At 49.8% G+C, this 23,241-nt stretch overlaps 3 protein-coding genes across 3 annotated transcripts; 2 read left to right on the top strand and 1 right to left on the bottom strand.

The window, feature by feature from the left end:
• Window positions 1-478: 478 nt before the first annotated feature.
• Window positions 479-2,142, top strand: LOC131210167 (toll-interacting protein-like). Its single transcript, XM_058203374.1, has 4 exons — window positions 479-672; window positions 1,069-1,194; window positions 1,262-1,639; window positions 1,718-2,142. Exons 1-4 carry the CDS (start codon window positions 631-633, stop codon window positions 1,982-1,984), a joined length of 813 nt encoding a protein of 270 aa, XP_058059357.1. The 5' UTR covers window positions 479-630; the 3' UTR covers window positions 1,985-2,142.
• A 238-nt stretch (window positions 2,143-2,380) lies between these two features.
• On the top strand, window positions 2,381-11,305 carry LOC131207184 (calcineurin-binding protein cabin-1-like). The gene is given in 24 exon segments (XM_058199795.1): window positions 2,381-2,467; window positions 2,535-2,648; window positions 2,714-2,833; window positions 2,905-3,435; window positions 3,496-3,829; window positions 3,902-4,079; window positions 4,146-4,317; window positions 4,377-4,630; window positions 4,700-4,871; window positions 4,944-5,246; window positions 5,316-5,478; window positions 5,544-5,700; window positions 5,761-5,898; window positions 5,974-6,252; window positions 6,324-6,665; window positions 6,731-6,904; window positions 6,964-8,011; window positions 8,085-8,339; window positions 8,413-8,576; window positions 8,643-9,117; window positions 9,184-9,673; window positions 9,738-10,479; window positions 10,549-10,872; window positions 10,930-11,305. Coding segments are annotated over 24 exon segments (7,176 nt in total). The 3' UTR covers window positions 11,090-11,305.
• A 201-nt stretch (window positions 11,306-11,506) lies between these two features.
• Window positions 11,507-19,153, bottom strand: LOC131212514 (serine/threonine-protein kinase Warts-like). The gene is made up of 8 exons (XM_058206407.1): window positions 19,023-19,153; window positions 17,037-17,206; window positions 14,020-16,945; window positions 13,815-13,935; window positions 13,617-13,732; window positions 13,464-13,533; window positions 13,205-13,400; window positions 11,507-13,110 (listed from the first exon to the last, which is right to left on the bottom strand). Exons 2-8 carry the CDS (start codon window positions 17,163-17,165, stop codon window positions 12,670-12,672), a joined length of 3,999 nt encoding a protein of 1,332 aa, XP_058062390.1. The 5' UTR covers window positions 17,166-17,206; window positions 19,023-19,153; the 3' UTR covers window positions 11,507-12,669.
• Window positions 19,154-23,241: the final 4,088 nt, after the last annotated feature.

Genomic DNA, 23,241 nt, shown 5'->3' with positions numbered 1-23,241 from the left:
GATGGATCCCCATGGCACCTCGTAGTGCGTGTATTTAGGCTTTCGGAACCAAAAAGTAGCGTTATCAATAAATTGTAGGCATAAAACAACGTGCTTTGCGTGGCTTCCGTTTTACTGTACAGCATTCATTAGAAAGAAATATGGCGCGCAAATTACTTTCTTCCATAGTCCGAGTCTACTCCAAAGTGTATTTTTGATATAAGTTTCTCAATGGTGGAAACAAAATTACAGCAGGTTAGTTCAACATTCAGACTAATGGCGCAATTAGCTATCAGGGTTTTGTATCATCATCAGATTGTTTTTGGGAAAATTATGCGAATCACTCATTCAAATACACAATAGTTTTTTCCTCGTGATTCAGAATCGAACTCAGTTCAACTGAATCGTACTTGAACCACTCACTATAAACGTGCGAGTGTCATGCACCTTTCAATGCAACTCGAAGAAAACAAAAAACATCAAACCATCGGAGGCAAACACTACTTCACTATTGCTCCGTTCTGCGGTTATTGGTATCAATAGTTTAGTCACTAGTGCCATTTGCGTAGCGTGTAAGTACGCGAGAAGCAGCTGGTGGCCGTGTTTTTGTTGATCGCAAACCGAGAAAGGGTCATCACCCAAGCCATAACGATGGAGGAAGTGACACCAAGATCGAACGAATACTGGAAAAGGGTAAATTTTTCGCCTTGCAGCGCTATCATTTCGGTCTCGTTTTGCAATCTCTTCCCGTTCTATCTACGTCGTTCTCTATCAGTGATAAGGGGTCGATCCATTTCGTCTGCATGAATCACACGCACGGTGTACGAAATGGCCCCGTGTCGTCACTGTGCAGGCAGCGTGTTCTGTGGTGGAGTGGAATTTCTTGAAACATTCGCCTAATCCCCGTTCCGATGAAGGACTAGATTTTCTTTTGTTCGGTGTTCCCTGGTACTGCAAGAAGCCCCTGAAGTGCGTAGCGATGAAAGAGTTGTTCGCACTGCTTCCCTGCCATCGCCGAGCAATTTGAGCATGAGCAATCATGTTTTTATTGACGTGTACGTAACCTGTCGCCGTTTATTACTTCCCTAGGCTTATCTGGGCCCGCTACCGGATGAATTTCTACGCGTCACCACAGCGCAAGACATCCAGGAGGTGACGGACAGGCAAGCTGCTTTGGCCCTCCAGAGTCACCATAATTCCTGCTCCCCGTACATGGTAGAAAACGGCCGAGGAATCGTGGAATCGTATGGCGTATTAAAAAGGCCGCGTTATTTCTTTACAGGCTCCCAACATTGTCGGTCGCTTGAGCATTACCGTAGCGCAGGCTAAGCTGGTGAAAAACTATGGCATCACGCGAATGGATCCGTACGTACGCCTGCGGATCGGACACTTTGTGTACGAAACACAAACGTGCCCGAACGGTGGAAGAAACCCTCGTTGGAACCGCGTTATCCACTGCCAGCTACCGGCCGGCGTCGATACAATTGCCATGGAAGTATACGATGAGTGCAATTTCTCGATGGACGAGCTGATTGCATGGACCGAAATTCGCATTCCCCAGTCGGTGCTTCGTGGTGAAACGCACGAAGAGTGGTATCTGTTGAGCGGAAAGCAAGGAGAAGGGCTCGAGGGCAGCATAGACTTGGTGATGAGCTTTAACGTGAGTAACGGACCGCGCTTGAGGAGAAAATTTGTTTGTATTTTTTTAACCCCATATTTGTGACGAATTCTTTTCCAGAACGTGGTCGTTCAACCGAGAATGATACAAACCAACGCGCCCGTTATGCTCGTGCCGAACGTTGCCACAGGCACTCCGATGCCGGTTTTCGTGGCCCCCAACCAACCGCAGGTCGCACGGCCACCCCCAGTGCTTACCGACGAAGATCTGACACGCATCCACGAGATGTTCCCTCAGGTCGACAAAGAGGTCGTCAAGTCGGTGGCCGTAGCTAACAACCAGGATCGAGATGCGGTCATCAATGCGCTCCTCCAGATGAGCAGCTAAATTTCGCGCAATATCCGAAGGATTAGAATGCTTGCCGGAATTGCGCTATTCATGAGCTGCTACTAGGGGGCCTATTTGGTCAAACCTTCCAACGTTTAGATGTTTGTGTTAATATTATCGGATGCTTGTATATTTAATAAATACCCTTACGCTAGCTATGTAATGTGTGTGTTCGATGTGTGTTCAAAAAGTATTCGCATCAACCAGTCTGGAACTAGAAAAAAGGGAATTCGATTGTTTTGTTTCGAACCGGTGCTGTGACTGGAAGCCGTACGCAGCTGACAGCATCGGAACTGTCATCGCAATCGTAAACAATTTCAAAGGATGCCGCCGACATTCTGGCATTCTGTTTCTGGGCCGGCGTGAGCGTGAGGGTCTCGAAATAAGTTGTGCAAAATGATTCGCATTTCGGCGCTTAACGAGGAGGAATCCGATGATAGCAATGGATTCGACAGTGAGCTGATTGTCACGAAAGAAGCGGAGGTGAGTGCCATCTTCAATTTACCTAGCACCTTTACTGTTCTGAGACACACTGATGTTCTTGCTTTAGGAAACGATTGCCATCTCGGAGTATGTGAGGGGTTTGCAGATGAAAAAAGAAAACAGACAGCAAGAGGCGTTGGAACTGTTGCTCGAGCTGCTGGATACGCAAGTGATACACGATGTAAGTTAAACATTCAAATCGGCCATCCGGCGATAGCTGTGCTAATTGTTGTACACGTCCTGTAGGTCACGTCCACCCAAACGGATAGTAAGTTGTTTGCAGTTAAGTATAACTGCTACCGAAACATTGGCCTCATTTACGAAGAGCAGAAGAAGGAGGGTCTTGCGATAGAGTTCCTCATGAAGGTAAGCCTGTTCTTTTCTATCAGCATATACACATGTTCAAGGGTTTTCTACTTCTTCTCGTTGCACCCCAGGCTATGGATCTCGATGAAACGGACGTTTATACGATGTCCCGGTTGGCACGGATGGCACTGAAGAGCGGCCAATTGCAAATATCCAAATTATACTTCGAAAAATGCTTGAAACGGAACCCAAACCACTGGCCGAGTATGGACGGATTGCTGAAAGTATTCTGCAGTGCGTCCAACGTCGTAGAAGCTTATGGATGGGCCAGTCAGTGTCACCGGAAAGATACGCGAAGCACACTGTACACCGATGTGCTGAGGGCCATCCGGGAGCGGTTCAAGTCAACGTTACCCTACCTCGACACCGTGTTCATTATGTCACCGATAACCGATTTCGAGGCGGAAGAAAAACGCCGTCCACTAGCGTTGGCGTTAGCCACATTTGATAGACTGTTTTCACCGAAGTCGAAGTACGAACCGCCCGATTTCACCATCATGCCCGACATACTCAAGCAGGAGCTGCAAATAGACGATCTTAGCTTCGAGACAATCGGCAATATGTTGGTAAAGCTAAACGAACGCATGGAGGAACTGGATTTGGTTAGTTAGTTGGCTCACGAGTTTGAGTGATCTGCTAATCCTCCGCTTTTTGCATTTTAGAGATGCGTTTTCATACTCGATACGGAAACGCTTTTCTGTGAGCGTCATCAGGAAAAACTTGAGAAGATGGAAGAAGATGTACAGGAAACACCAGCGGCCACCGAAAGTGTTGCCGATTTGGTCACAGCGAGGGAAGACAGTCGAATGGAGATAGAAGAGGACGAAACGTGTGGTAAGTCATAAGAAATTCCCCAATAGATTGAAGTGAGGCATAGAAATGTGTGGCTTGTTTTAGACGAGGCAAATGAAACGATGGTTGCTAGTTTTACAAAAATCACCGATGATACCAACGGTAACGGTACTTCTGCAGCGGACAGTGCCGATTCTGGAGTTGGTAAGAGCATTCGCATCTTATTAATCCGTAAGAGGTGGTTCAGGTACTAACGTCACACTCCGGGTTCCGTAGATGCCAACGAACAGAAAAATAAATCGAGGCGACGAGGAAGTGAGTTGAAAATTCTGGAACAATGGGGTTGGCACAAAAATCGACGCTCGACACGCAAGAAAAGCATCCAAGAGTTGAACGATCCGGCCGATTCGACGGTAGAGTCATTTTTCAGACTATCGCTCAAACAGCATTTATCGTAAGTAGTTTTTTAATCAACATATTTTAAAGATTGAACTGATCATAAAGGTTCTTACCATTAAAGGGAAGAGAAACCGTTTAAAGGATCACCCTTCACAGTGGACACAAAAGAGGTTGCGCCTCAGGACAAGGGTTCAGAATGTAAGGACAGTGAAGAGGTCATACCGGAGAGCGTCACAAACCAGGCAGACTATTGCAGCGAGTGTAATGTGCAGAACTTTATAGGCGAAATGAAGGTTTGACCATGGTACAGCTCTTATGAGTACAAAATTTCAATCAATCATCCCATTTGCAGCAAAACGAGATCGATGTCTACGCGCTGATGTATGGATTTCTTACGCATGTCTCAAAATCCTGGGGCATCGCAACCAAAGTAGAATTACGCTCGATCTACCTCAAAGTGCACCGATCCTTCGTCCAGTATACCGATTACGATGCATGGAATTTGCTTTCCGAAGAGCGGTTGGAGAAAATATTCCAAATATCGGTGTTTTACCTGGAACTAAAACTGGACGCGGGACTAGCGAATCCCAGTGAGGAGTATAAGAAGTAAGAACATTCCTCTACGAGATTATTGAACTCATTTTATAACTGTTTGTTTTTTTCTCTTCCGCTTAGTGGGATTTTCGATGATTTTGACGATTCCATTTTTCATCGATGCCGTTTCTATTTGGGCAGTTTGGGCAACGATAAAATCATTGCCATCTACCGCATCCGATTGCTGTGGATTGGCTACGTTCTGGACTGCAGCGTGAAAAATTTCGATGCCGCGCTCGATCATTTGTACTTGGTAGGTTGCCATCGTAGAGTTAGCTCACAATCGAAAAGGAATACTATTGTGGCTCGCTCTCGCTCGTTCTAGCTCCAAGAAATTATATGTAGTGCCGATGGCGCTCGGGTGGAATTAAGCTTCCCGAATCAGCAATCCAACACTAGCATTAGTGGTGAAAAAATCCGTGAGCTAATTGGCGAAACGGAACGAAAACTGCGCATCGAACAGGTCAAGCGTCACTACGAAGATGGAGACTTCGAACAGGTGGTCGATATTTTAAAGGATACTCTTCGCTACTACACTACCATTGGTAATCCGAACGAAACTATTCTAAGCCTCGTCACGCAGTCCCAGATGCTACTGGAGTCGCTTTGGAACATCGGAGAGATGGAGGTAACTCCTACTAATGTTATATTATATTATTTGTATAGTAATATTAAATTACATATCATTACGCTTTAGGAATGCTTCGTATGGTCAGAAAAATCGTTCACGTTCTCCGTTCACCAGTTTGTGACGGCGGCATCTCAGCACGATAGCCGCAAGACACGGCAATGGGCCAGCAATGTAAACTTTGCGCTGGTCTATATTGTATCGATCATCAAACAGGAAGGCTGCTTCATGTGTACGTATTTTAAGCCACGTTGGACGTACACGATGCTGAAAATTACGAGGTTTTCATTCTTCCAGTCGAACTACTTGGAGCGAACCTTTCTAGACTCATTCAGTCACTGCACCGATTGCTCACACACCAGCTGGACCCAAGCGTGGAAAGGAATTACACGGCCCAGCTTTGTCTCATCGAGTGTTGGCGAGCTTGGATTATCCTGTATTACATTCTCGAACGGTAATCCACGCCTCCGGTGCATATTACCGTCGAACTAACACGCTCTTTATGTTTTCATAGACAAGACGACTTGGAAGGCTCAGTGAAGGTGAACCGCAGCTCCTGCATCATGGATCAGAATGGAACGTTCGAAGTGGAGCCCGAGCGGCTCTGCAATTCCGTCATGATGTGCTTCGTGGCACACGAGCTGCTAGGAAAGTGCGTTCAAAAGTGGTTTTTTCCGTAATCCTTGGGTGAACCTATGACTGAAATCTTCCCTCTTTCGTATGACAGGAAAAACTGGTGTTCCAAAGGGGACAGTGGGCTTCTGTTCCACACGCTGGATGTGGTTGTACCAAAGATACGGTCCCCTCTGCTGGAACCATTTCGTGAGATTTTAAACGAGTATCTGGAGCAAATGACGTACTGTCTGTACGGATATCCCCAGAAACGTCCACGTTTGCGCCACATCCAGGATCATTGTGCCGTTCAGGTTGCGCTCACCTGGGAACGGGCGATTCAGTTGTTTGATCTCTACAGACCAGATAATTTACCGGAATTTAACTCATACAAGTAAGCCCCAAACGCGCACGGTATTGTACGTTACGATCCTCAAACGTTCCGGTTTTCTCTTGTCCCTGCAGGCTAGAATCCATTTCCGCCGACATGGAAGCACTCTTGCAGCGCATTATTTTACTCATTCCGTCCGAAATCGATATCGTTAAGCTGTCCCGTCCGATATCGGAATTTATCGACGGCAAAGGAAACATTTTGCCAGATGCGGCCAACGTATTGCAGAGTGAAATTAAACCCATTTTCTACCTGTTGGCCGATTACTACTTTAAGAGTCGCGACTTTACGCGGGCGATCAAGTACTACGTCATGGATCTGGCGCTAGAACCGTCTCGGTTCGACTCGTGGGCAGGAATATCGCTGTCGAAAGCGAGCAAAGTGGAAACGAAACTAAACTCAACCGAAGTGATACCGTAAGTTTACAACGCGCTTGGCATGATCGTATGAAGAGTTAATCATACCTAACTTGATGCAATAGGTTGCAAGAATTTCTGGATGAAACCGACAACGGGATGAAGTGTTTTGACCAATGTTTGCAACTCAACGAAGACGATTCACAACTGTGGATCGAGTATGGTTCGTTCGCGTACAACATTCACTCCTTCTGCTCGCGTAGTTTGAAGCTTTTGAGTGATACACTTTCGATGGAGAGGTAAATAGGATTTTAAGGACACTTTCGACAATTTATCTAACCGACATTGATTTGTTCAGTTTTGCACTTGTGGAAACGCACAAGGAGCGTTGCCTAGACATCGCTTTTAGTTGCTTCAATAAGGTGAGTCTTGAAAAGATGTGCTTCCCCGGAACGTCAGAAGAGGCACCACCAGAGCAGCAGCAACAGCAGGAGAATGGCAACAATCATGAGGACGAAATATGGCTCCATCATTACATGTTGGGTAAGATAGCCGAGAAGAAAAAGGAACATCCGGCCGTTTACTTGACGCACTACCTCAAGTCGGCCAAGTACCTGTACGAGTGCAGTGCCACGTATCCGATTAAGATTAATCACAGCAGCCCGTCGCCGTTGGCGATCGAGGCGCTGGAAATCTTCTACCGTATCAATGCGGCCGTCATCAAGTACGTTGAGCAGCATTCGCCGATCAACAAAAAAACTTCGAGATTGTTTCTACGTACCCTGAAGGAACTGGCCACCAGTCCGTTTGCAGTGAACCGTGCTAAAATCAATGAAACTATGTTGAAGCGGAAAATGACATCCAATGCAGCAGGGTCAAATAATGGAAACAGCAATCCTGGCGTAGCCACAGTTGCTATTGAAACTTCCGTTGCTTCTCCGAAGGTTGCTAAGATTGCAGAGCCCGAGATTGTTGGTGCTGTGGAAGCAATGGATGGCCAGGAACCCAAAGTAACCTCTGATCAGACAACCGATAGCGTGGTGGCTAATCCTAACCTGCTAGACGTGGAACAGACCCTGTCGCTTAACAGTCCACAGCCCGACATACCCGTTGTTGCTCCTTCCGAACCGTCTTCTGAGATGCACGTTGATCAGAGTATTCCATCACCGGCAAATCAGCAACACCGTCCAGTTGAACATATTCGGGTCGAAGAAATTAAACAGCTCGTCGATGCGCAACCCGCACTTCGACGAGGCTCACAGGAAAGTGCCATAACCTCAACAACGACAACAACGACTACTACCACAACCAGCACATCTTCATCGAGTAGCGACTCCTCGGACAGTGATTCAGATTCATCATCGGATTCCGACAGCGACAGCTCTTCGACAGATGACGAAACTATTGTACGTTAGAGCCTCTCGCTAGCACACGATAGAAGAATGTGTAACCCTTATTCCCCGCACTTTCTCCCCACAGAACCAACAATTGATAAACTCCACCGAAAGGGACACGATTTTTAAGCTTTGCATTAAAAACCTGGAGGAATGCATCACTCGCTTTCCGGAGCACTACAAATCTATGTACAGATTGGTTCACCATTACATGCACGCGCCTGGTGCGACCAAGTCATTCGAAAAAGCTCGCCAACTGCTGCTGGGCAACTATCGTACGGCACTAGGCAATCAAATCCCGGGACTTTTCACGGAACGTAAAGCTACGAACTTCTTCAACGTAAGTGAAATTATGTCTTCCTTATGAAGATCAAATATCAAAGGCTACTGCTTCCTCACTGTTTCACGCGTAGGGTTTGTGGAGAATCCCAGCTTCCGATATCGACCGGCCGGGCAATTTCGCGTCCCACATCTCCAAGTGCGTAATTGTGTTGATGGAAACGTTAAAAGAATTTTTGGAGCACGAAATTCTGCTCGAACTGGCGCTGCAGTTGCACCGCACACCGGAGCCGGATAAGTAGGCGTCTTCGTACAATCGGTTTAAAGTAAATTCAGAATCTTATGCCAATTACTTGTGTTTTAGAAAATATCTCAACGATTATGAGCGCAAGGAGCTGGTCCAGCAGGCGATTCTTTTCTGCGTTCAGGTCTACCGGAGTTTGCTGAAAAAATCGGCCGATGGACGGAACGATACCGATCTGCTGTCGCTGATGATCGAAGTGTACAAGGCGTACCGTAAGATAGTGAAGAACATACAGCCCAAGGAACCACTCTTTGCCAGCGTGATGATCGACGCATACCGGGCATTCGTTAGTGACAAGGTGGCAAAGCTACCGGAAACCACCAATATGTTCGATCTGGCCATTAAACTGTGCACTTACGAGATGAACTATCGCAAAACGCAGGAGAAACAGCAGAATGCCGTTGGTGTTGCTGGAGGGACCACTGGCGCATTGGCTACAGGGCCCATAGCTACGACAGCTAACGGTGGCAAGCAGACCATCACGAGTGGAGATCTTCCTGCGATGGTGATCGTTCCGATGCAACCAATATCGGCGGTAATTGTGCAGTTTTCTTAACTCTTAGGCTATGTTCTCAAAATTTTCCCCCTACTTTCATTGCAGAACTTTATTCCGGGGTTGACGAAACAAAACCGACGTGTTCCGATATCGAAAATAACCACATCAACCGCTGTGCTAAGTGAACCGTTGGGGTCGCTCCCTCAACACTACAACTATCCGATGCCAGCGCATCAGCTGGCCCAATCGGGAACAATGAGCACCATGATAACAGATTTATCGTCACGCGTGACCATTACTCCAATAAAGCTCGATGCTGCTGGCGGTAAAAGTGCCATTCCATCAACATTTGGCACATCTACTTCCTTTTCGCAGCACCAACAATCAAACGTAACAAAAATGCCGCCGTCTGCTTCAGCAGATATCCAACTATCGATAACACCAGGCCCTAGTTCGGCATCCGGAACCCCTTCGAGTGCGGCAAGCACAAGTTCCACCCTGTTCCAACAATATCTTAAAATCTTCAGCACCATGCCGAACATCGCTTCAATCGGCAACAATCCGATGATGAAGGCGGCCCTAACGGAGTACTTGGGTATGCTGACATGATGTTTGGTGCGATTCGGATTGTACTCAGCAAGGCTTCCTATTTATTTCAGCTTCCTTTAAATTACCCCAACCAACGGCATCGGCTCTGTCACCCAACACCGAACGGAGCACGGACACTCCGCCTCAACTGACCGCTTCAACCGTAATGATTCCGAAATCTACCATGGGTTCCCAAGATTACTTTCTTGGCCAGCAGACACTTACTGGGGCTGGTGGTGGTGGTGGAGCTAAAAAGACATCCGCTAAGTCGTCTACCGTAACCACTCTCTTGCCCGGTAGCTTCGAACAGCAGCATCAACTGGCCACAATCACCCTTTCGACGGTGAGCTCTTCGTCGTCGTCGTCGTCCCAGAAGAGAGACCGCGTTTCATCACCGTTCGCTGGCTCGTCACAGCTTCCGGGACGCGTGGCTTCGCCATTGCCTATGCTAACCATCACACCTAGCGAAGGTCCAATCGTAGCACGATCAAAGGAACCTACAGGGAGTCGTAAGTCCAAGAGCAAAAAGGCGCTGGGACCACAGGCACGTCCTACACCATATGCTCGGCCAACTCCTCCACCACCGTCGGGAATACCACAGCTCGCTGTTCCGGGTTTATCGATAGAACCCGTGCTTGGGCCCCTAATGCAACCAATGGGCACAGCAGGCGTCGGTAAGCCGCCGTCAGCTGCAACTTCCAATCCGAATGCAGGTCTAGCGGAGAAAGCCGCGGGTGCCGGCACTAGTATGATGGATTTAGTTGCGTCCTACACAGAACTGCTGCAAAAGTATCCGCACATGGCCCGTTCGCTGCTGCTACAGCACAACAGTCGCAATGACCTCTCTGCCGCGACCAGCTTGCTTAAATCGAAGGCAGCCAGTGCCGGCGTCATCGCCGGTGTGGGTAGTACAACGAAGACGTCGACTGGAGGAAGCCGCGCGAAATCGGCGAAACAATCGAACAAAGCTTCCCCAAAGAGCACGGTGGGGTCCGGTGCCGGCAATCGAGGCTTCAGTACGGCCGGCCCTACTAATATTCCACGTATCGGGGCCACCATCACACCACTACCTTCGGGATTTTCGGTCGACAGCTACGGAAGGCCCGCAACAAGCACGTCCGGTATGTCGATCACAGCAGCCACATCGCCGTCCTCGTCCCTGTCATCCTCGTCGGTGACCATGCTGCAGCAGTTGGGAAGGTAAGCGTTACTATCCGACCTTAAAGAGACCTTAATAAGCTTCCATTTCCAACTCCACAGCAGTTCGAATCAGCAGCAAGCGAAAACGCTGCAGCAAAAACTGGCAGAGCGCCAGAAAGCGAACAAGGCACGCGAAACGGAAAACGTTTCCATCGGTACGAGTTCCGGAGGACAACCAGCGAAAGCAAACACCGATCCGATGGATGTTATTGTGCTCGAGTGACTCACGGTATCTCTCGTCGCAAATCGATAATCATGAATTTTAAAAATTGCTCAAAATAGTGTCACAAGCCGTTCGTCATTACTTCTAAAATATCGGGGATGACTGGCAGTGGTAAAGCCATGGCCATGTCTATTGGCATCACCACCAAAGAGTAATATCGAAGTCGAAGCAAGCTTCTTCGTGTTTTCTGTGGCGTCCCTGCTGAAGACAGGTAACGAGCACCATTTCCTAAATAAACTTATTCGGTACTTATCCCGTCAACTGATTTGCTTTGGTGGGAATCAAATGAGAATTATTATTGCTGAGAACCACTCCCTTTACAGCGGCCGCCAAATTATCTTTCCAGTTGAGCGAGCGATTCAATAAGGACTCATGTATGCTCCGGCCTTTTTACCGCTAAAAAAACATCTTGTCGTCTCTGCTTTTACATTTTATTCCTTTTTATTTGTGATGAGAAAAAGAAACCGCAGCTATTTTGTTTTCCCCCTTTCCGATTCCACATATGGTGTATAAATAGTTTAAGGCCAAACTCTGATTGTTGCTTTTAGTTCCTGGGTTGTTCCTGTTTCGTGGTGTCGTTTTTTTTCCTATCCTTCTCTTTGACTATACTATACGCTTACCCCGAACAAAGATACGCCCAAATTCCTAAGTTGCTTTTGACCCTTCGGCTGTTCAAAATTACATCTACATCGTTCGCCCTCCATTAAACTCTTTCAGGTGCGCGGATTTAGTTTTCTCTCTGTCCCCGTTTTGCTCCATTTTTGATTCCAGCTCGTTGTTTTCCCGATCCGCGTTGAGTTTCAAGCGTCCTAATGCTCCGCCTCCGGTGTGGGATTTTCGATCCGTTGTTCGCGTTTTATTTATCATATTTTCGCTTTTTTAGAGTATTACGATTCAGAATACGTTTCTATCGTTTATCGTTGCCCTTCACGCTTCCACCCTGCCCCACTGTTTTGCTCTTTTCGCTTTCCCTATCCGGCCTCTCTTCTCTTACGCTCTAAATACTCTCTAAATCCAGAATCACACATATTTGCACTGTACAACGAATTCGCGTATTAAAAAATAATAAAATAGTAGTAGAGATAATCCAAGGAAGAGAAACTAAACCTGTATGAGCTCCCACAGTGCGCGCCGGGGCGTTTGTTTTGCGTAGCGTTCCGTCCCTTTCTTTAAGCTCGAATAACGAATCCGCACGGTGCGGTACGTGTAGCGCATCGTTTGCTAATTTACTGTGTCTAGTTTTGAACGAATTATTTTCGTTTCTATCTCCTGGAGAGGAGCCGGTGTTGTATAGTCGCACTCCCCTCTCTCTGTAAAGCCAAGAGTCACTCTTGGTATCCTTGTAAGTGCACTTAGGCTGCTATCTACTGCCTTGCTCTGCACCGATCAAACTATTGCCAGGGAGCGTCGAATTGATACTGTTTATCGCACCCATGGGGCATCCGCTGTGTTTCGCTGCTCCGCTTTGTCCCCGAGCGCAACCCGCGTCTTTCGCGTGCGGTTTCCGTTTCTTTTGTTATATACTTTACGTTCAGTAATTGTATAATGGGGTAATAGAGTTAATAATATTAGAGTAATTATCATACATAAATAGCTTCCGCCTGTCCCTCGCTCGAGTCGAGCGTGATTTTGTGATCACAATCGTCATCGAAAAACCGCCGGAAGGTAAACTCGAAGAACCCGTGGTGGAACGGTTTCCCGCTGTCGCACAGTTCGTCCAGGTTGCCCCCCGGACCACCGTCGTCGCAGGACGACGACGAGTCCTGCAGTCGGCCCGGGTCGATCGGGTCGAAATTGGACGTGTCGGTCGGGTACTTGATCTTCGGCTCGTACAGTGCCTGCTGGCTACGCAGGTCCTTGCTAAAGTCGATCGACCGGAAAAACGGATGCGATTTAATCTCGTCCACGTTGCGCCCAATCCGATCCTCCTCCTTCGTGCACAGCCCCAGTATGATGTCCTTGGCTTCTGGCGTCAGCTGCGCCTCCGCTGGAATTCGCAGTGTTTTTTCCCAATGTATTACCTAGAAAACAACGGGAGAACCATGATTTCGCTCAAACTCTTTCACACAAATTCAACGTGTAGCCTCTGTGTGCCGCAGCCCACCACCACCATACCTTAATCTGTGTTTCTTCTGCCGTGTTTGCTAAAAAGGGAGGTTGTCCGACTAGCATCTCGTACAGTATGACACCGACGCTCCACCAATCGCACAGCTGCGTGTATCCGCTGCGCATCAGCACTTCCGGTGCAATGTAGTTTGGAGTTCCCACTATGGAGTGCGCCTTGGCGCGATTCTTTTCGCGGAACTTCCGCCTAAAAGGTACAGAGCGAGCAATGAACGATTGGAACACCTATTTCGAGGGTCAGTGTACGAACCTCTCTAGTGGTGGTGGAATATCGGAGCCGAATTTACTCCACGCTTCCATCGAGTCCTGCCGGGCATGGTCTAGAAGTGGGCGGTCGATGGAAGGAACGTTAACAAGCGCAAGGCACAGAATGTTCGGCACGCAAGCGGACGATAACACTCACCATTCTTCTGGTAGTACTTGGAGTCGTGTGTCCAGCGAAAACCGGTACAGAGACCAAAGTCGGTCAACTTGATGTGGCCCTTTCGGTCGATCAGTACGTTGTCTGGTTTGATATCGCTGTCCGGGGGAGAAGAGAATGTTACAAATTAAGCAATGCGTTTCGCTAATTTAAACTCGTACGGTCCATTGGACAACGTACCGGTGAATGAATCCCATTTTGTGCACGCTGTCGATGGCACACGTCAGCTCAGCGATGTAGAATCGGGCCAGGTCTTCCTCGAATATGCCTTTCTTTATCAGCAGCGACATGAGATCTCCGCCTGTGCAAAAACAGATGAAATGGTGCGATTGAAAAACTCCAGTCGATCGAACGGAGTACCCGTTCTCATTCGCAGTGAACCTACCCGGTATGTAGTCCATCACGAAGTAAAGATTGTCCTTGTCCTGGAAGCTGTAGTACAGCTTCACGACCCACTCGTTGTCGGCCTCGGCGAGAATGTCCCGCTCCGCCTTCACGTGAGCCACCTGGTTGCGCTTCAGCACGTCTGCCTTGCGCAGCGTTTTCATCGCGTACAGATGGTTGGTAGTGTCGATCTTCTTCACCAACGTCACCTCACCGAACGCCCCGACACCGATCGTTTTGATTTTGGCAAACATCGACTTGTCCATCTTGGCGCGCTTCAGCCGAATGTAGTTGCTCTCCTTCTGGCAAAGGAGCTTGCGCATCTCGATCTTTGTCTCTTCCGGCAGGTCGAGCTTCGACATTTCGCTCTCCAGCTGCTTGATGCGAAAGTTGCGCTGCGAGTACGACTTTAGCACATTCTCGATGTGCTGCTCCATGAAGAACTTGTACGCCTGGGGCGAGTAGTGCTTCACCTTGCACTCCGAGCGCTCCGCTTCCTTCTCCTTCGACAGATTCTTGCGCTCCGGGATCGGTGACTGGTGCTTGATCTTCCGCGGGTTATCGTCCCCTGCGCCGGTGCCACCACTGCCGGCGCTAGAAGAGGTAGCAGACCCGGCTCCAGTATTGCCACTACTAGTCGTCGGTCCAACTGCCGCCGGTGGATGAACGGCTGATGGTGAAGAGGGTTCCCTTTCATTCCCGTTGCTATCGTGCGGCATCATGCCACTGCCAGCACCACCACCACCGCCATTGGTATAGACCGGAGCGGGACCATTGCTGCTGATGGTCGGGAAGCGCACCGTTTTCATGAGAGTACTTCGCACGGACGCTGTCGCCATTCCACGCTGCTGCTTGATATCGTGCGATACCGGCTGATGTTGCTGGTGTGGCAACGGAAGCCGGTGCTGCTGCTGTTGCTGCTGGTGATGGTGTTGCTGGTGTAGCGATTGTTGTTGATGCATCACAGCGGCCCCTTTGTGAGCATACGGTCCATTCATATGGCCCTTCATCACCTTCGCCGATGGGTGGTGCTGCTGATGGTGACCGGCGGCGTGATGATGATGGAGCAGATGGTGTTGCGATAGCCCATCATCTCCGTGCGTCCGGCTGCTTCCGTAATTAGACGCCGCCGCTACCTGACTCTGGCTAGCCTTGCTACCATTGCTGATGGCATTATTATTGACGCTGTTGCTACTGTGCATCATCGTGCTAGTGTCGTGATTATTGTGATTATGCATACTATTCATATTATTATTATTATTTGCATTAGCATTAGTGTTGTTGTTGTTAATATTATTCGCGTTAGCATTATGACTACTACTGCTGTTGACCCCGCTGCCGCTGGGTGGCAGATGGTTGCCTCCGTTTGGCATTCCGCCACTCTCGCTGATCCCCAGATTGTGACCGGGACCGCCGCCGGCACCAACACTGCCGGCACTTCCGGCCCTTAGCTGATGATGCTGGTGATGCTCGAGGCCATTGCTGTGATCGTTGGTTGCTGCTGCCGCTGCCGCCGCCACCGCGGTTTGGTCGTGGCAGTTGGGAGGCGGTGGCAGTGGAGGCGCCGACCCTCCATCATGCAGATAGGGCGGGGGTTCTTTTTTGCCGGGCGACGAGTGTTTTTGCAACAGAATCATCGTCGAATCGTAAGACGGCGGATCGTGCGGAGAGTTCCCACCACTGCCGCCACCACTGTGCATGGCCGTGGGAGTTCCGTTACCGCTGCCGCCGTTACCCGATACCACCTGTGGCTGGGCCGACGACGATGACGACGACGATCCGCCGCCGTTGGCTGACGGTGGTGTCCCGGCGTTTGTGGGATGCTCCCGCATACCGGGCAGCGTGGGTTTGGCGCGAAGCTGCTGTGGTGGTTGCTTCGGACCGACGGAGGAGGACCCGCCGGCCAGTGGTCTCGCGGTATCGTGCGCGATGACGGCAGACGGAGACGGTGGCGGTGGTGTAACGCTGGTAGCCATCCCGTAGCCGGATGCTTTGCTGAGCTTGTGTTGCACCGAGACGGCATACGATGGTGGTGGTGGATTGTGACGATCGATCACTTGCAGCGGATGGCCTCCTCCAGCGCCGGCCGGTGCCGGTGGGGCAACGGCCGTCTGCAGAATCGGCTTCTGGACCTGCGTAGATTTGACCGAATGCATGATGATCGGATGCTGGGCACTCTTCGGTGGCGGTGGCCCCGCATGCGCTGACGGTTTCGGTTGCAACGGTATCGGACGCTGAATCGAGCCCCCGCATGCCCCGGACGAACCCCCGGATGAACCGACACCTCCGCCCGGTTGCGAGACGGTGATCGGGCTGGACGACCCGATCGAGGCGTTCGAGTAGAAGCCGGAGCTGGGGCTTTTGCGAAAGTCCTGCGACGATTGGGTCGGACTTTGGCGACTGTGAAAAGACGACAAATAGTTTGGCGGGGACGATGGACCGATCTGCGGGTACGGAGGGGGCGGTTCGCTTCCCGTGTACACGGCCATCTGCTGGCTAAGTTGCTGTTGCACCTGCGGCCCGTTCTGCACGATGATCGGTTGCCGGAGCTGGTTGGTGCTCGAGATGGGCGACGAACCGCGGGCCGGCGACTGCGATGCACCGAACTGACCGTTCCGCCCCGAAGCCACCGATGCCGGGGACATGCGCTTCAGCAGATGCATCGGGTTCGGTGGCTGAGGAGTCGATGGTGTCGAAGAACAGCGAGGCGGCGGAATCGGAGGCGCATCGCTAAAGTTCGTCGGACACGGGGACGGTGAGTATTGCGAGCTGCGTCCGAGCGCGACGAACGGTTGCTGCGAGTGTGGACTATTCGATCGCGAGCTGCCGGCCCCGGAATCGAGGGCCGGGCTGGTTCGCTGCATGTGCAGCGGCGATTGGGGTGCATCCTTCTCGATGCTCGGTTTGCGCTTCAGAGGGGCTGTGATCTGCAAGGATAGTTTAGGCCAGCCATTGGCCGGAGCCGTGCCATTAGTGGGCCGAAACGAAAACACAAAATGGAATAACCCCTGAACTTACCTGACTACCACCCAACGGCTGGCCCGTCTCGTAAGGCATCAATTCGTTTTTGATCTGCTCCAGTGCGATCGCGTTGTACGTCGAGTGGCGCGCCACTGACGACGGAACTTTGCCGCCTTTTCCATTCATCCTGACTTATAATATGCATAACTTATTGCTATTTCCTAAAACTGTGGCACGGGGAAAGAGAACAACATAGAACAGTTGCGTTGTAGTAAGAAGTTGCAAACCGGAACAGAAAAATTGGCAGTCCTGTACGATCATTCGAAATACTGCAACCAATCAAAGGATGCTCTGTCAAACCATCCAAAGGGAATCCGAACTAATCAAAGGATGCTCTTTCATAACGCCACCAATCCTTGCCCGGTGCCCGGCGGGAGGTCAAACAGATCGCACGCAGGATTCCTCATGTAACCCGCCGTACGGTGACGGTTCCGGAGCAGGATTTACGCCGATGGTGGGGAAAAATGTACAATGAAACGAAGTAAACCAACTGCATAGACCGTGACTCACGTAGAACGACCTGTCTATACACCGTGTGCGCGTGTATGTACGGTACACACACACATACACATTAGCACGCACACACTTTCATGCGCGTTCGGTTTATTCTAATTATTCGTGGAATGCACGGAATGTAAAAAAAGCACAGAAAAGATTGGCAAAAAGGAAGACGTCACACGGTGGGCCGTTTTTCTCCACACATGCCGCGACTCGCGCGACATCTTCTATGCCCCCAAGGCACGGCGAAATGTTGCACTGTGTGTTGAGAAAAGAACCACGGGAAGCGGGACGGTGGTGTGTGCTTTTAGGTGCGGACGGTGTGGCCGGATCGGCCAGCAGAAGCGGTCCGCAGAATCTTGTCGCCCATTCCAACGAAATGCAACCGCAACGAAATCTTTGACCTTACACTGCTCGCTTTAAAGTCCACGCAAGCGGCCGTCAGCTTGCGTGCCGATGCGAGGAAGAAACTCGCCAGCAAAGAGGGCAATGCCGACGAGAGGAAAAAATAAACACACAGTAGGCTGTTTAGGAATTGCAAGCAATAGAGATTACTCAAGCGAGCGCGCCTGCCCGGGGTTGATAGCATTCCTTCGAACAGCGGAGACGATTTCGTTTCAATTTGCATAATCCAGGAATCTAGTTGAGGCCGCCTGGAACCTGCGATGACACAGCGAGCGCGCATCGCTGATGGAATGTTTTTGCTTCCTCTTAATCCGCCCGACGAACGGTAAAAGTGTTGCCGAGCGGTGGCCCCGTCGTGTGCAGGGCTAACACATTCCACTACCTCCGTTTGACTGTGCGATAAGTACCAATGGGACAGCAGTGGACAGGAGTGTAGATCGGGACAACGATCATCACACACAACTCCTGGACCTGGACGACGATACGGGCATTCCCGGCCGAACAGGCCCCATTTGTTCGTTTGTTTACTCGAAATGGCACCTCGAAACGGTGGAGGCCAGGTTTGCTGCTCCGACCCGTTCACGGGGCACCCATGATAGCACCACAAAAAGCGCACACACACGCGCACACATGTACACCTCCGCCGCACATACACACAAATTTGCATTCAATTCCACATTCCACATTTTGCTGCGCTGCCCGTCCGGAAGAGACTCGCACTGATTATCGAATATTCCATGGCGTTTTTCACGTTGTTGGCGCGACGGGGAGAAGCTGCTGGCGCTGCTGGTGGCGCTGTCCCCGTTTGGCGGCGTTGATCGACGAAAATAATATTCCACATACCAATGCAATTTGCACCCCGCACAGCACAGCGCGTTCCATTGGATATTTGCCTTTTCCTACCCCGTCCCTGCCGTCGTCCCTTCCGCTGCGCGACACGCTTCCACGAAGGGGACACGCACGCACGCACGCACGCACGCATTCACGCACGAAACGAGGACTACGAGGGTACGCACGCAATCGCACGGACGCACTGCGCTGCAACACGAGCGGATATGGGTAAGCCCTGGGCGCATTTACCTTCGCATATTTCACTGGCGTCGGCGGCTGGGCGAACGTGCGCTGCACAATGAACGGGCCTTAATTCGCGACGAAAATATAAAATTTTTGTATTTTTGACGTTTATCAACAAAAAAACACAGCACTCTTTCTTTCTTTTTTCTCTTTCTTTTTCTCACTGGCGCACAATGGCCGGGTGCTTCCATTAGCGACAACCAGAGAGCGCTGTTGATAGAAAATTTAAAAACCCGTTTCGAGAGGAAGAGGTTGAAAAGCGCGATTCCATTGCAGACGTTTGTGGTATTATTCGGGCAGGAACTGAAGATCAGGGGATCGCCAGGGGATTGTAATAGAATTCGCTTCAATAATTATCTGCATCAAATGAGTTCGGTCGATGCGCGGCCAATGCGACAGTGCTGCCAAAACAGCCTTTCTGTTCGATACACGTATATACAGGCGGATCGCGCGATCGAGTCAGGTACACATTCTTCGCACATGTAAAATGCAGGAAATGGTACAAATCCTTTGAAAGAAATTTGTCATAATAAAGGGAACGACATATTATGCGGTCCCTTCACCGAACGCTAGTGGGCGCGCTCGTGGTAACTTAAACATAGGTTTAGTTTTTCATATAAAATTTGGTTTCTCAACTCAACGCAACGAAGAAAACTCAACGATTCGTGCGGGCCATCATTGTTTTCGACGGTGATGCGAATGAAAACCAAAACATAGGCCTCGGGATCGCTATAAAAATGTGCTTGAATGCTTGAAGTGCAACAGTTTGTGAACGTGACCTGTTTTATGTTTTCTGTTGTGCTAGCTTTCCGTTAACGCATCAGCAATTACGGTACCTTTATAGAGCATAGAATTTTCGGTGGACGGCAGAAGCCTCGATCAACTGTGGCATTTTTCATTTCAAGCCAAACGTCACTCACTCTGCAAGCGAAGAAACAGGAGGTGTGTTCCATTTTATTCGGTGTTAAAAACGGGGAAAAGTACGGACTATTCTGCGTTTCTTCACGGGATCGTGTAAAGGCGCGTGCCTTGTTTCGTTAGAGGGTCCACCGACGACCAATGGGTGGGTAAAAAGTGGCGTCCTTCGTTCGTACCGTGTCCACGCACGGTACACCGTCACATCATCGCCGCATCATCATCCGCATCGAAGGCGGCTTGGTCTGCAGAAATCGTTTTCTGGTCGGTCCGTTCCGAGCGCGGCAAGCATCAACAACCCACGGCGGGTTGCGGCAGGTGCAGGGTACGCTCTCAAAGGCGTCCAAAGGAAGCGTCTCAAAGGTGGTGTGAGGACGTTGTGGACAAGGGGCGAAGGGGCGGGTAACGGGAAGCGTGGTAGTTGCTTCTCCTGCGCCATAGCTTCCCTGTAACGGTTGTGACGGACCCCCGCACCAAGTGAATCCGACGAGAAATGGCCGATTTTATCGATTCGGAAGCCGAGGAGAGCGAGGTAAGAAAGCCCCCGAAAGTCGGATGCTCCTTCGATCGAGCTTTCTTCTTCTTCTTGTTCTTCTGCACCCATTATCGAACTGTCACCGGGTAAAGGTTTCTAAGAAGAGCACGCATTTTTTCGTCCCATAGGGAAGAAGTCCGGGTTAACGAAGGGCTGTTTATTGACAACACACGAGATGTTTCTGATTTGGTTTTTCGCTTTTGCAGGATGAGGAGGAGTTGGAACCGCATGAGCGCAAAAAGCTCAGGAAAAATAAAGCCGTGTCAGACAGCGAGGACGAGGAGGATGGTGAGTGTGCTTGGGCAAGAGTTAACAGTGCAGCCGACAGTTCGTAATTCGCACTTCGCAATTTTGCTTTATTTAAAAGAAAAACTGAATTAGTGTGCAACTGTCTCTTAAAAATGGACATTCCTTACTCATAAGAAAAAGGTATTAAGTTGTAGGCTTAACTAGGATTTAGAATCCCGTTCGTTCAAAAGTCGTCTTTTAAGTGTTCAATTCAGGATGTTTACGAAAGTTCGAGTTCGAGAAAGAATTGACATATACGATCGAATGTCTGTGATACAGCTGAATGTCCTATCATAAACGCAAGTCCCGTAAGATGACCTTTGGACAATTTTCAGTGAACGATTCACCAGATTCGTCATTTAATTTCACTTAAAGGGACGGTAGAGCCACCAAACCTATTTATCCAAGTAAGCTGTTAGTGGAAAGTTGAAGCCGTTTAGAATCAAGACGTGTGTCCTAAACTTTTCAACGATGTTTAGTGGCTACAAGGCAGAAACAACAAACGAATGGCGGATCTCTGTGAATCGAAAAGGGCACAGCAAAAACAGTACAACGAACCCATTAGAGGTCATTTAGTATGGAAACCATCCATAAAGCCATCTGTCGTACGGATCGTTTGCCGGGTAACTGATGTTCGACGGACTGACACGTTCTTTATATGGCCACACGGAAACGCAGGCGTCTTCATTGTTGCAGTTGCAACGGTTCCCAACTGGATTTAACCAGTTTGCGCAATGACGGGTTTATTTTTATCGGAACCACTTCATTTACGGGGATGCCTTGTAAAACTGGCAAAAGGCGTAAAGTACGGTATAATTCACGTGTATAATTCACTCGATTTGCATAGTGTTGCATCCGCTGAATGTGCGCCGCCATCGCGTAATTCCCGCCGAACGAAAATCTATCGTGACGGCCGGAACAGGTTGTACCGGTTATGTGAATTCAAACGCAGACGGCGAGAACAATGTTGATGGCAACTGTCGGGCACTAAAACGGTGAATGGCGCAGTGCATTGGGTAGCGAAATAGGAGCATTTATTGCATAAGTCCTTACGATACAATGCACTCACGAGACATACTGCATCGATTCCAGACGACGAAGAACGGTTACGTGAGGAACTGAAGGATCTGATCGACGATAATCCGATCGAGGAGAGTGATAACGATGACGATTCGGACGATGGGTCCGAGGGAGGTCATCAGAAACGCAAGAAAAGCGACGACGAGCTAGACGATCGGCTCGAGGACGAGGACTATGAGCTGATCGAAGAGAATTTGGGCGTCAAGGTCGAACGGGTTAGTTTACTACAGGTGGCACACACGTCTTACAACCTTGCACGCTAACTTTATTTTATTATCCCTTACAGAAACGCTTCAAGCGGTTGAAAAAATTCACCAACGACGATGGAAGCGATGGCGAGTCAGGCGACGAGGGCATGATACGTGAAACGATCGAAAATCGACTGTTTGAGGCTGCTTCGGAAGAAGTAAGAGCGGTGGTGCTGGTTATGGCAATAGAAGCCCAATATTAATGTCTTGCTGTTCCACAGGATGAAGATCGAACTTCGGACCACGAGGGACAGCGTGATAAGCTGGAGAGCGCACGTGACCACTACGGCGACGAAGAGGAAGACGAAGAATCGGACGCAGACGACTTTATTGTCGATGACGACGGAGTTCCGATCAGCGATAAGCGCAAGAAGCGGAAGCACATCTTCACCGATGCGTAAGTAGAGGGAGGTGATGGGTAAACGGACGGTCGTTACTAACGGCCTATGGCCCTCCACAGTTCGTTGCAGGAGGGGCAGGACATATTCGGCGTGGATTTCGATTACGATGAGTTTGAAAAGTATGGCGATGAATATGAGGAAGGTTCGGAGGCCGAAGACGAGTACGAGGAAGAGCAGCTCGATCAGCTGGATCGCCCAAGCGCCGGCGAGGGTCGTGGTAAGAAGGGCGCGAAACAGGCCTCCCGTAAGCGCACGCTGAAGAAGTCGATCTACGAGATTTACGAGCCGAGTGAACTGAAGCGGGGTCACTTTACCGATTTGGACAATGAGGTACGGCGTGTCGATATACCGGAACGGTTGCAACTTCGTGATGTGCCGGTGACCGGCGTTGCCGAAGGTTCGGTCGAGCTCGAGGAAGAAGCCGAATGGATCTACACCCAAGCGTTCTGCAAACCGCACGTCTCCGATCAGGGCCCCGTCACTCGGAAGCCGCCCTCGAACGTGCCAAAGATCAAACAGGCACTCGACTTTATGCGCAACCAGCACCTGGAGGTTCCGTTCATCGCTTTCTATCGCAAGGAGTACGTGCAGCCCGACCTGAACATTAATGATCTGTGGAAGATCTACAAGTTCGACTCAATGTGGTGCCAACTGCTCGGGCGCAAAACGTCGCTGCAGCGGCTGTACGAGAACATGCGCAACTACCAACTGGACAAGTTGATGGAAACTCCGGACGCCCCCATACCGGAGGAAATGCG

Source organism: Anopheles bellator, chromosome 2 (genome assembly GCF_943735745.2).
Source record: "Anopheles bellator chromosome 2, idAnoBellAS_SP24_06.2, whole genome shotgun sequence".
NCBI classification, from domain to species: domain Eukaryota; kingdom Metazoa; phylum Arthropoda; class Insecta; order Diptera; family Culicidae; genus Anopheles; species Anopheles bellator.
The sequence above is the reverse complement of the archived record's forward strand: the minus strand, read 5'-3'. Positions and strand labels throughout refer to the sequence as shown.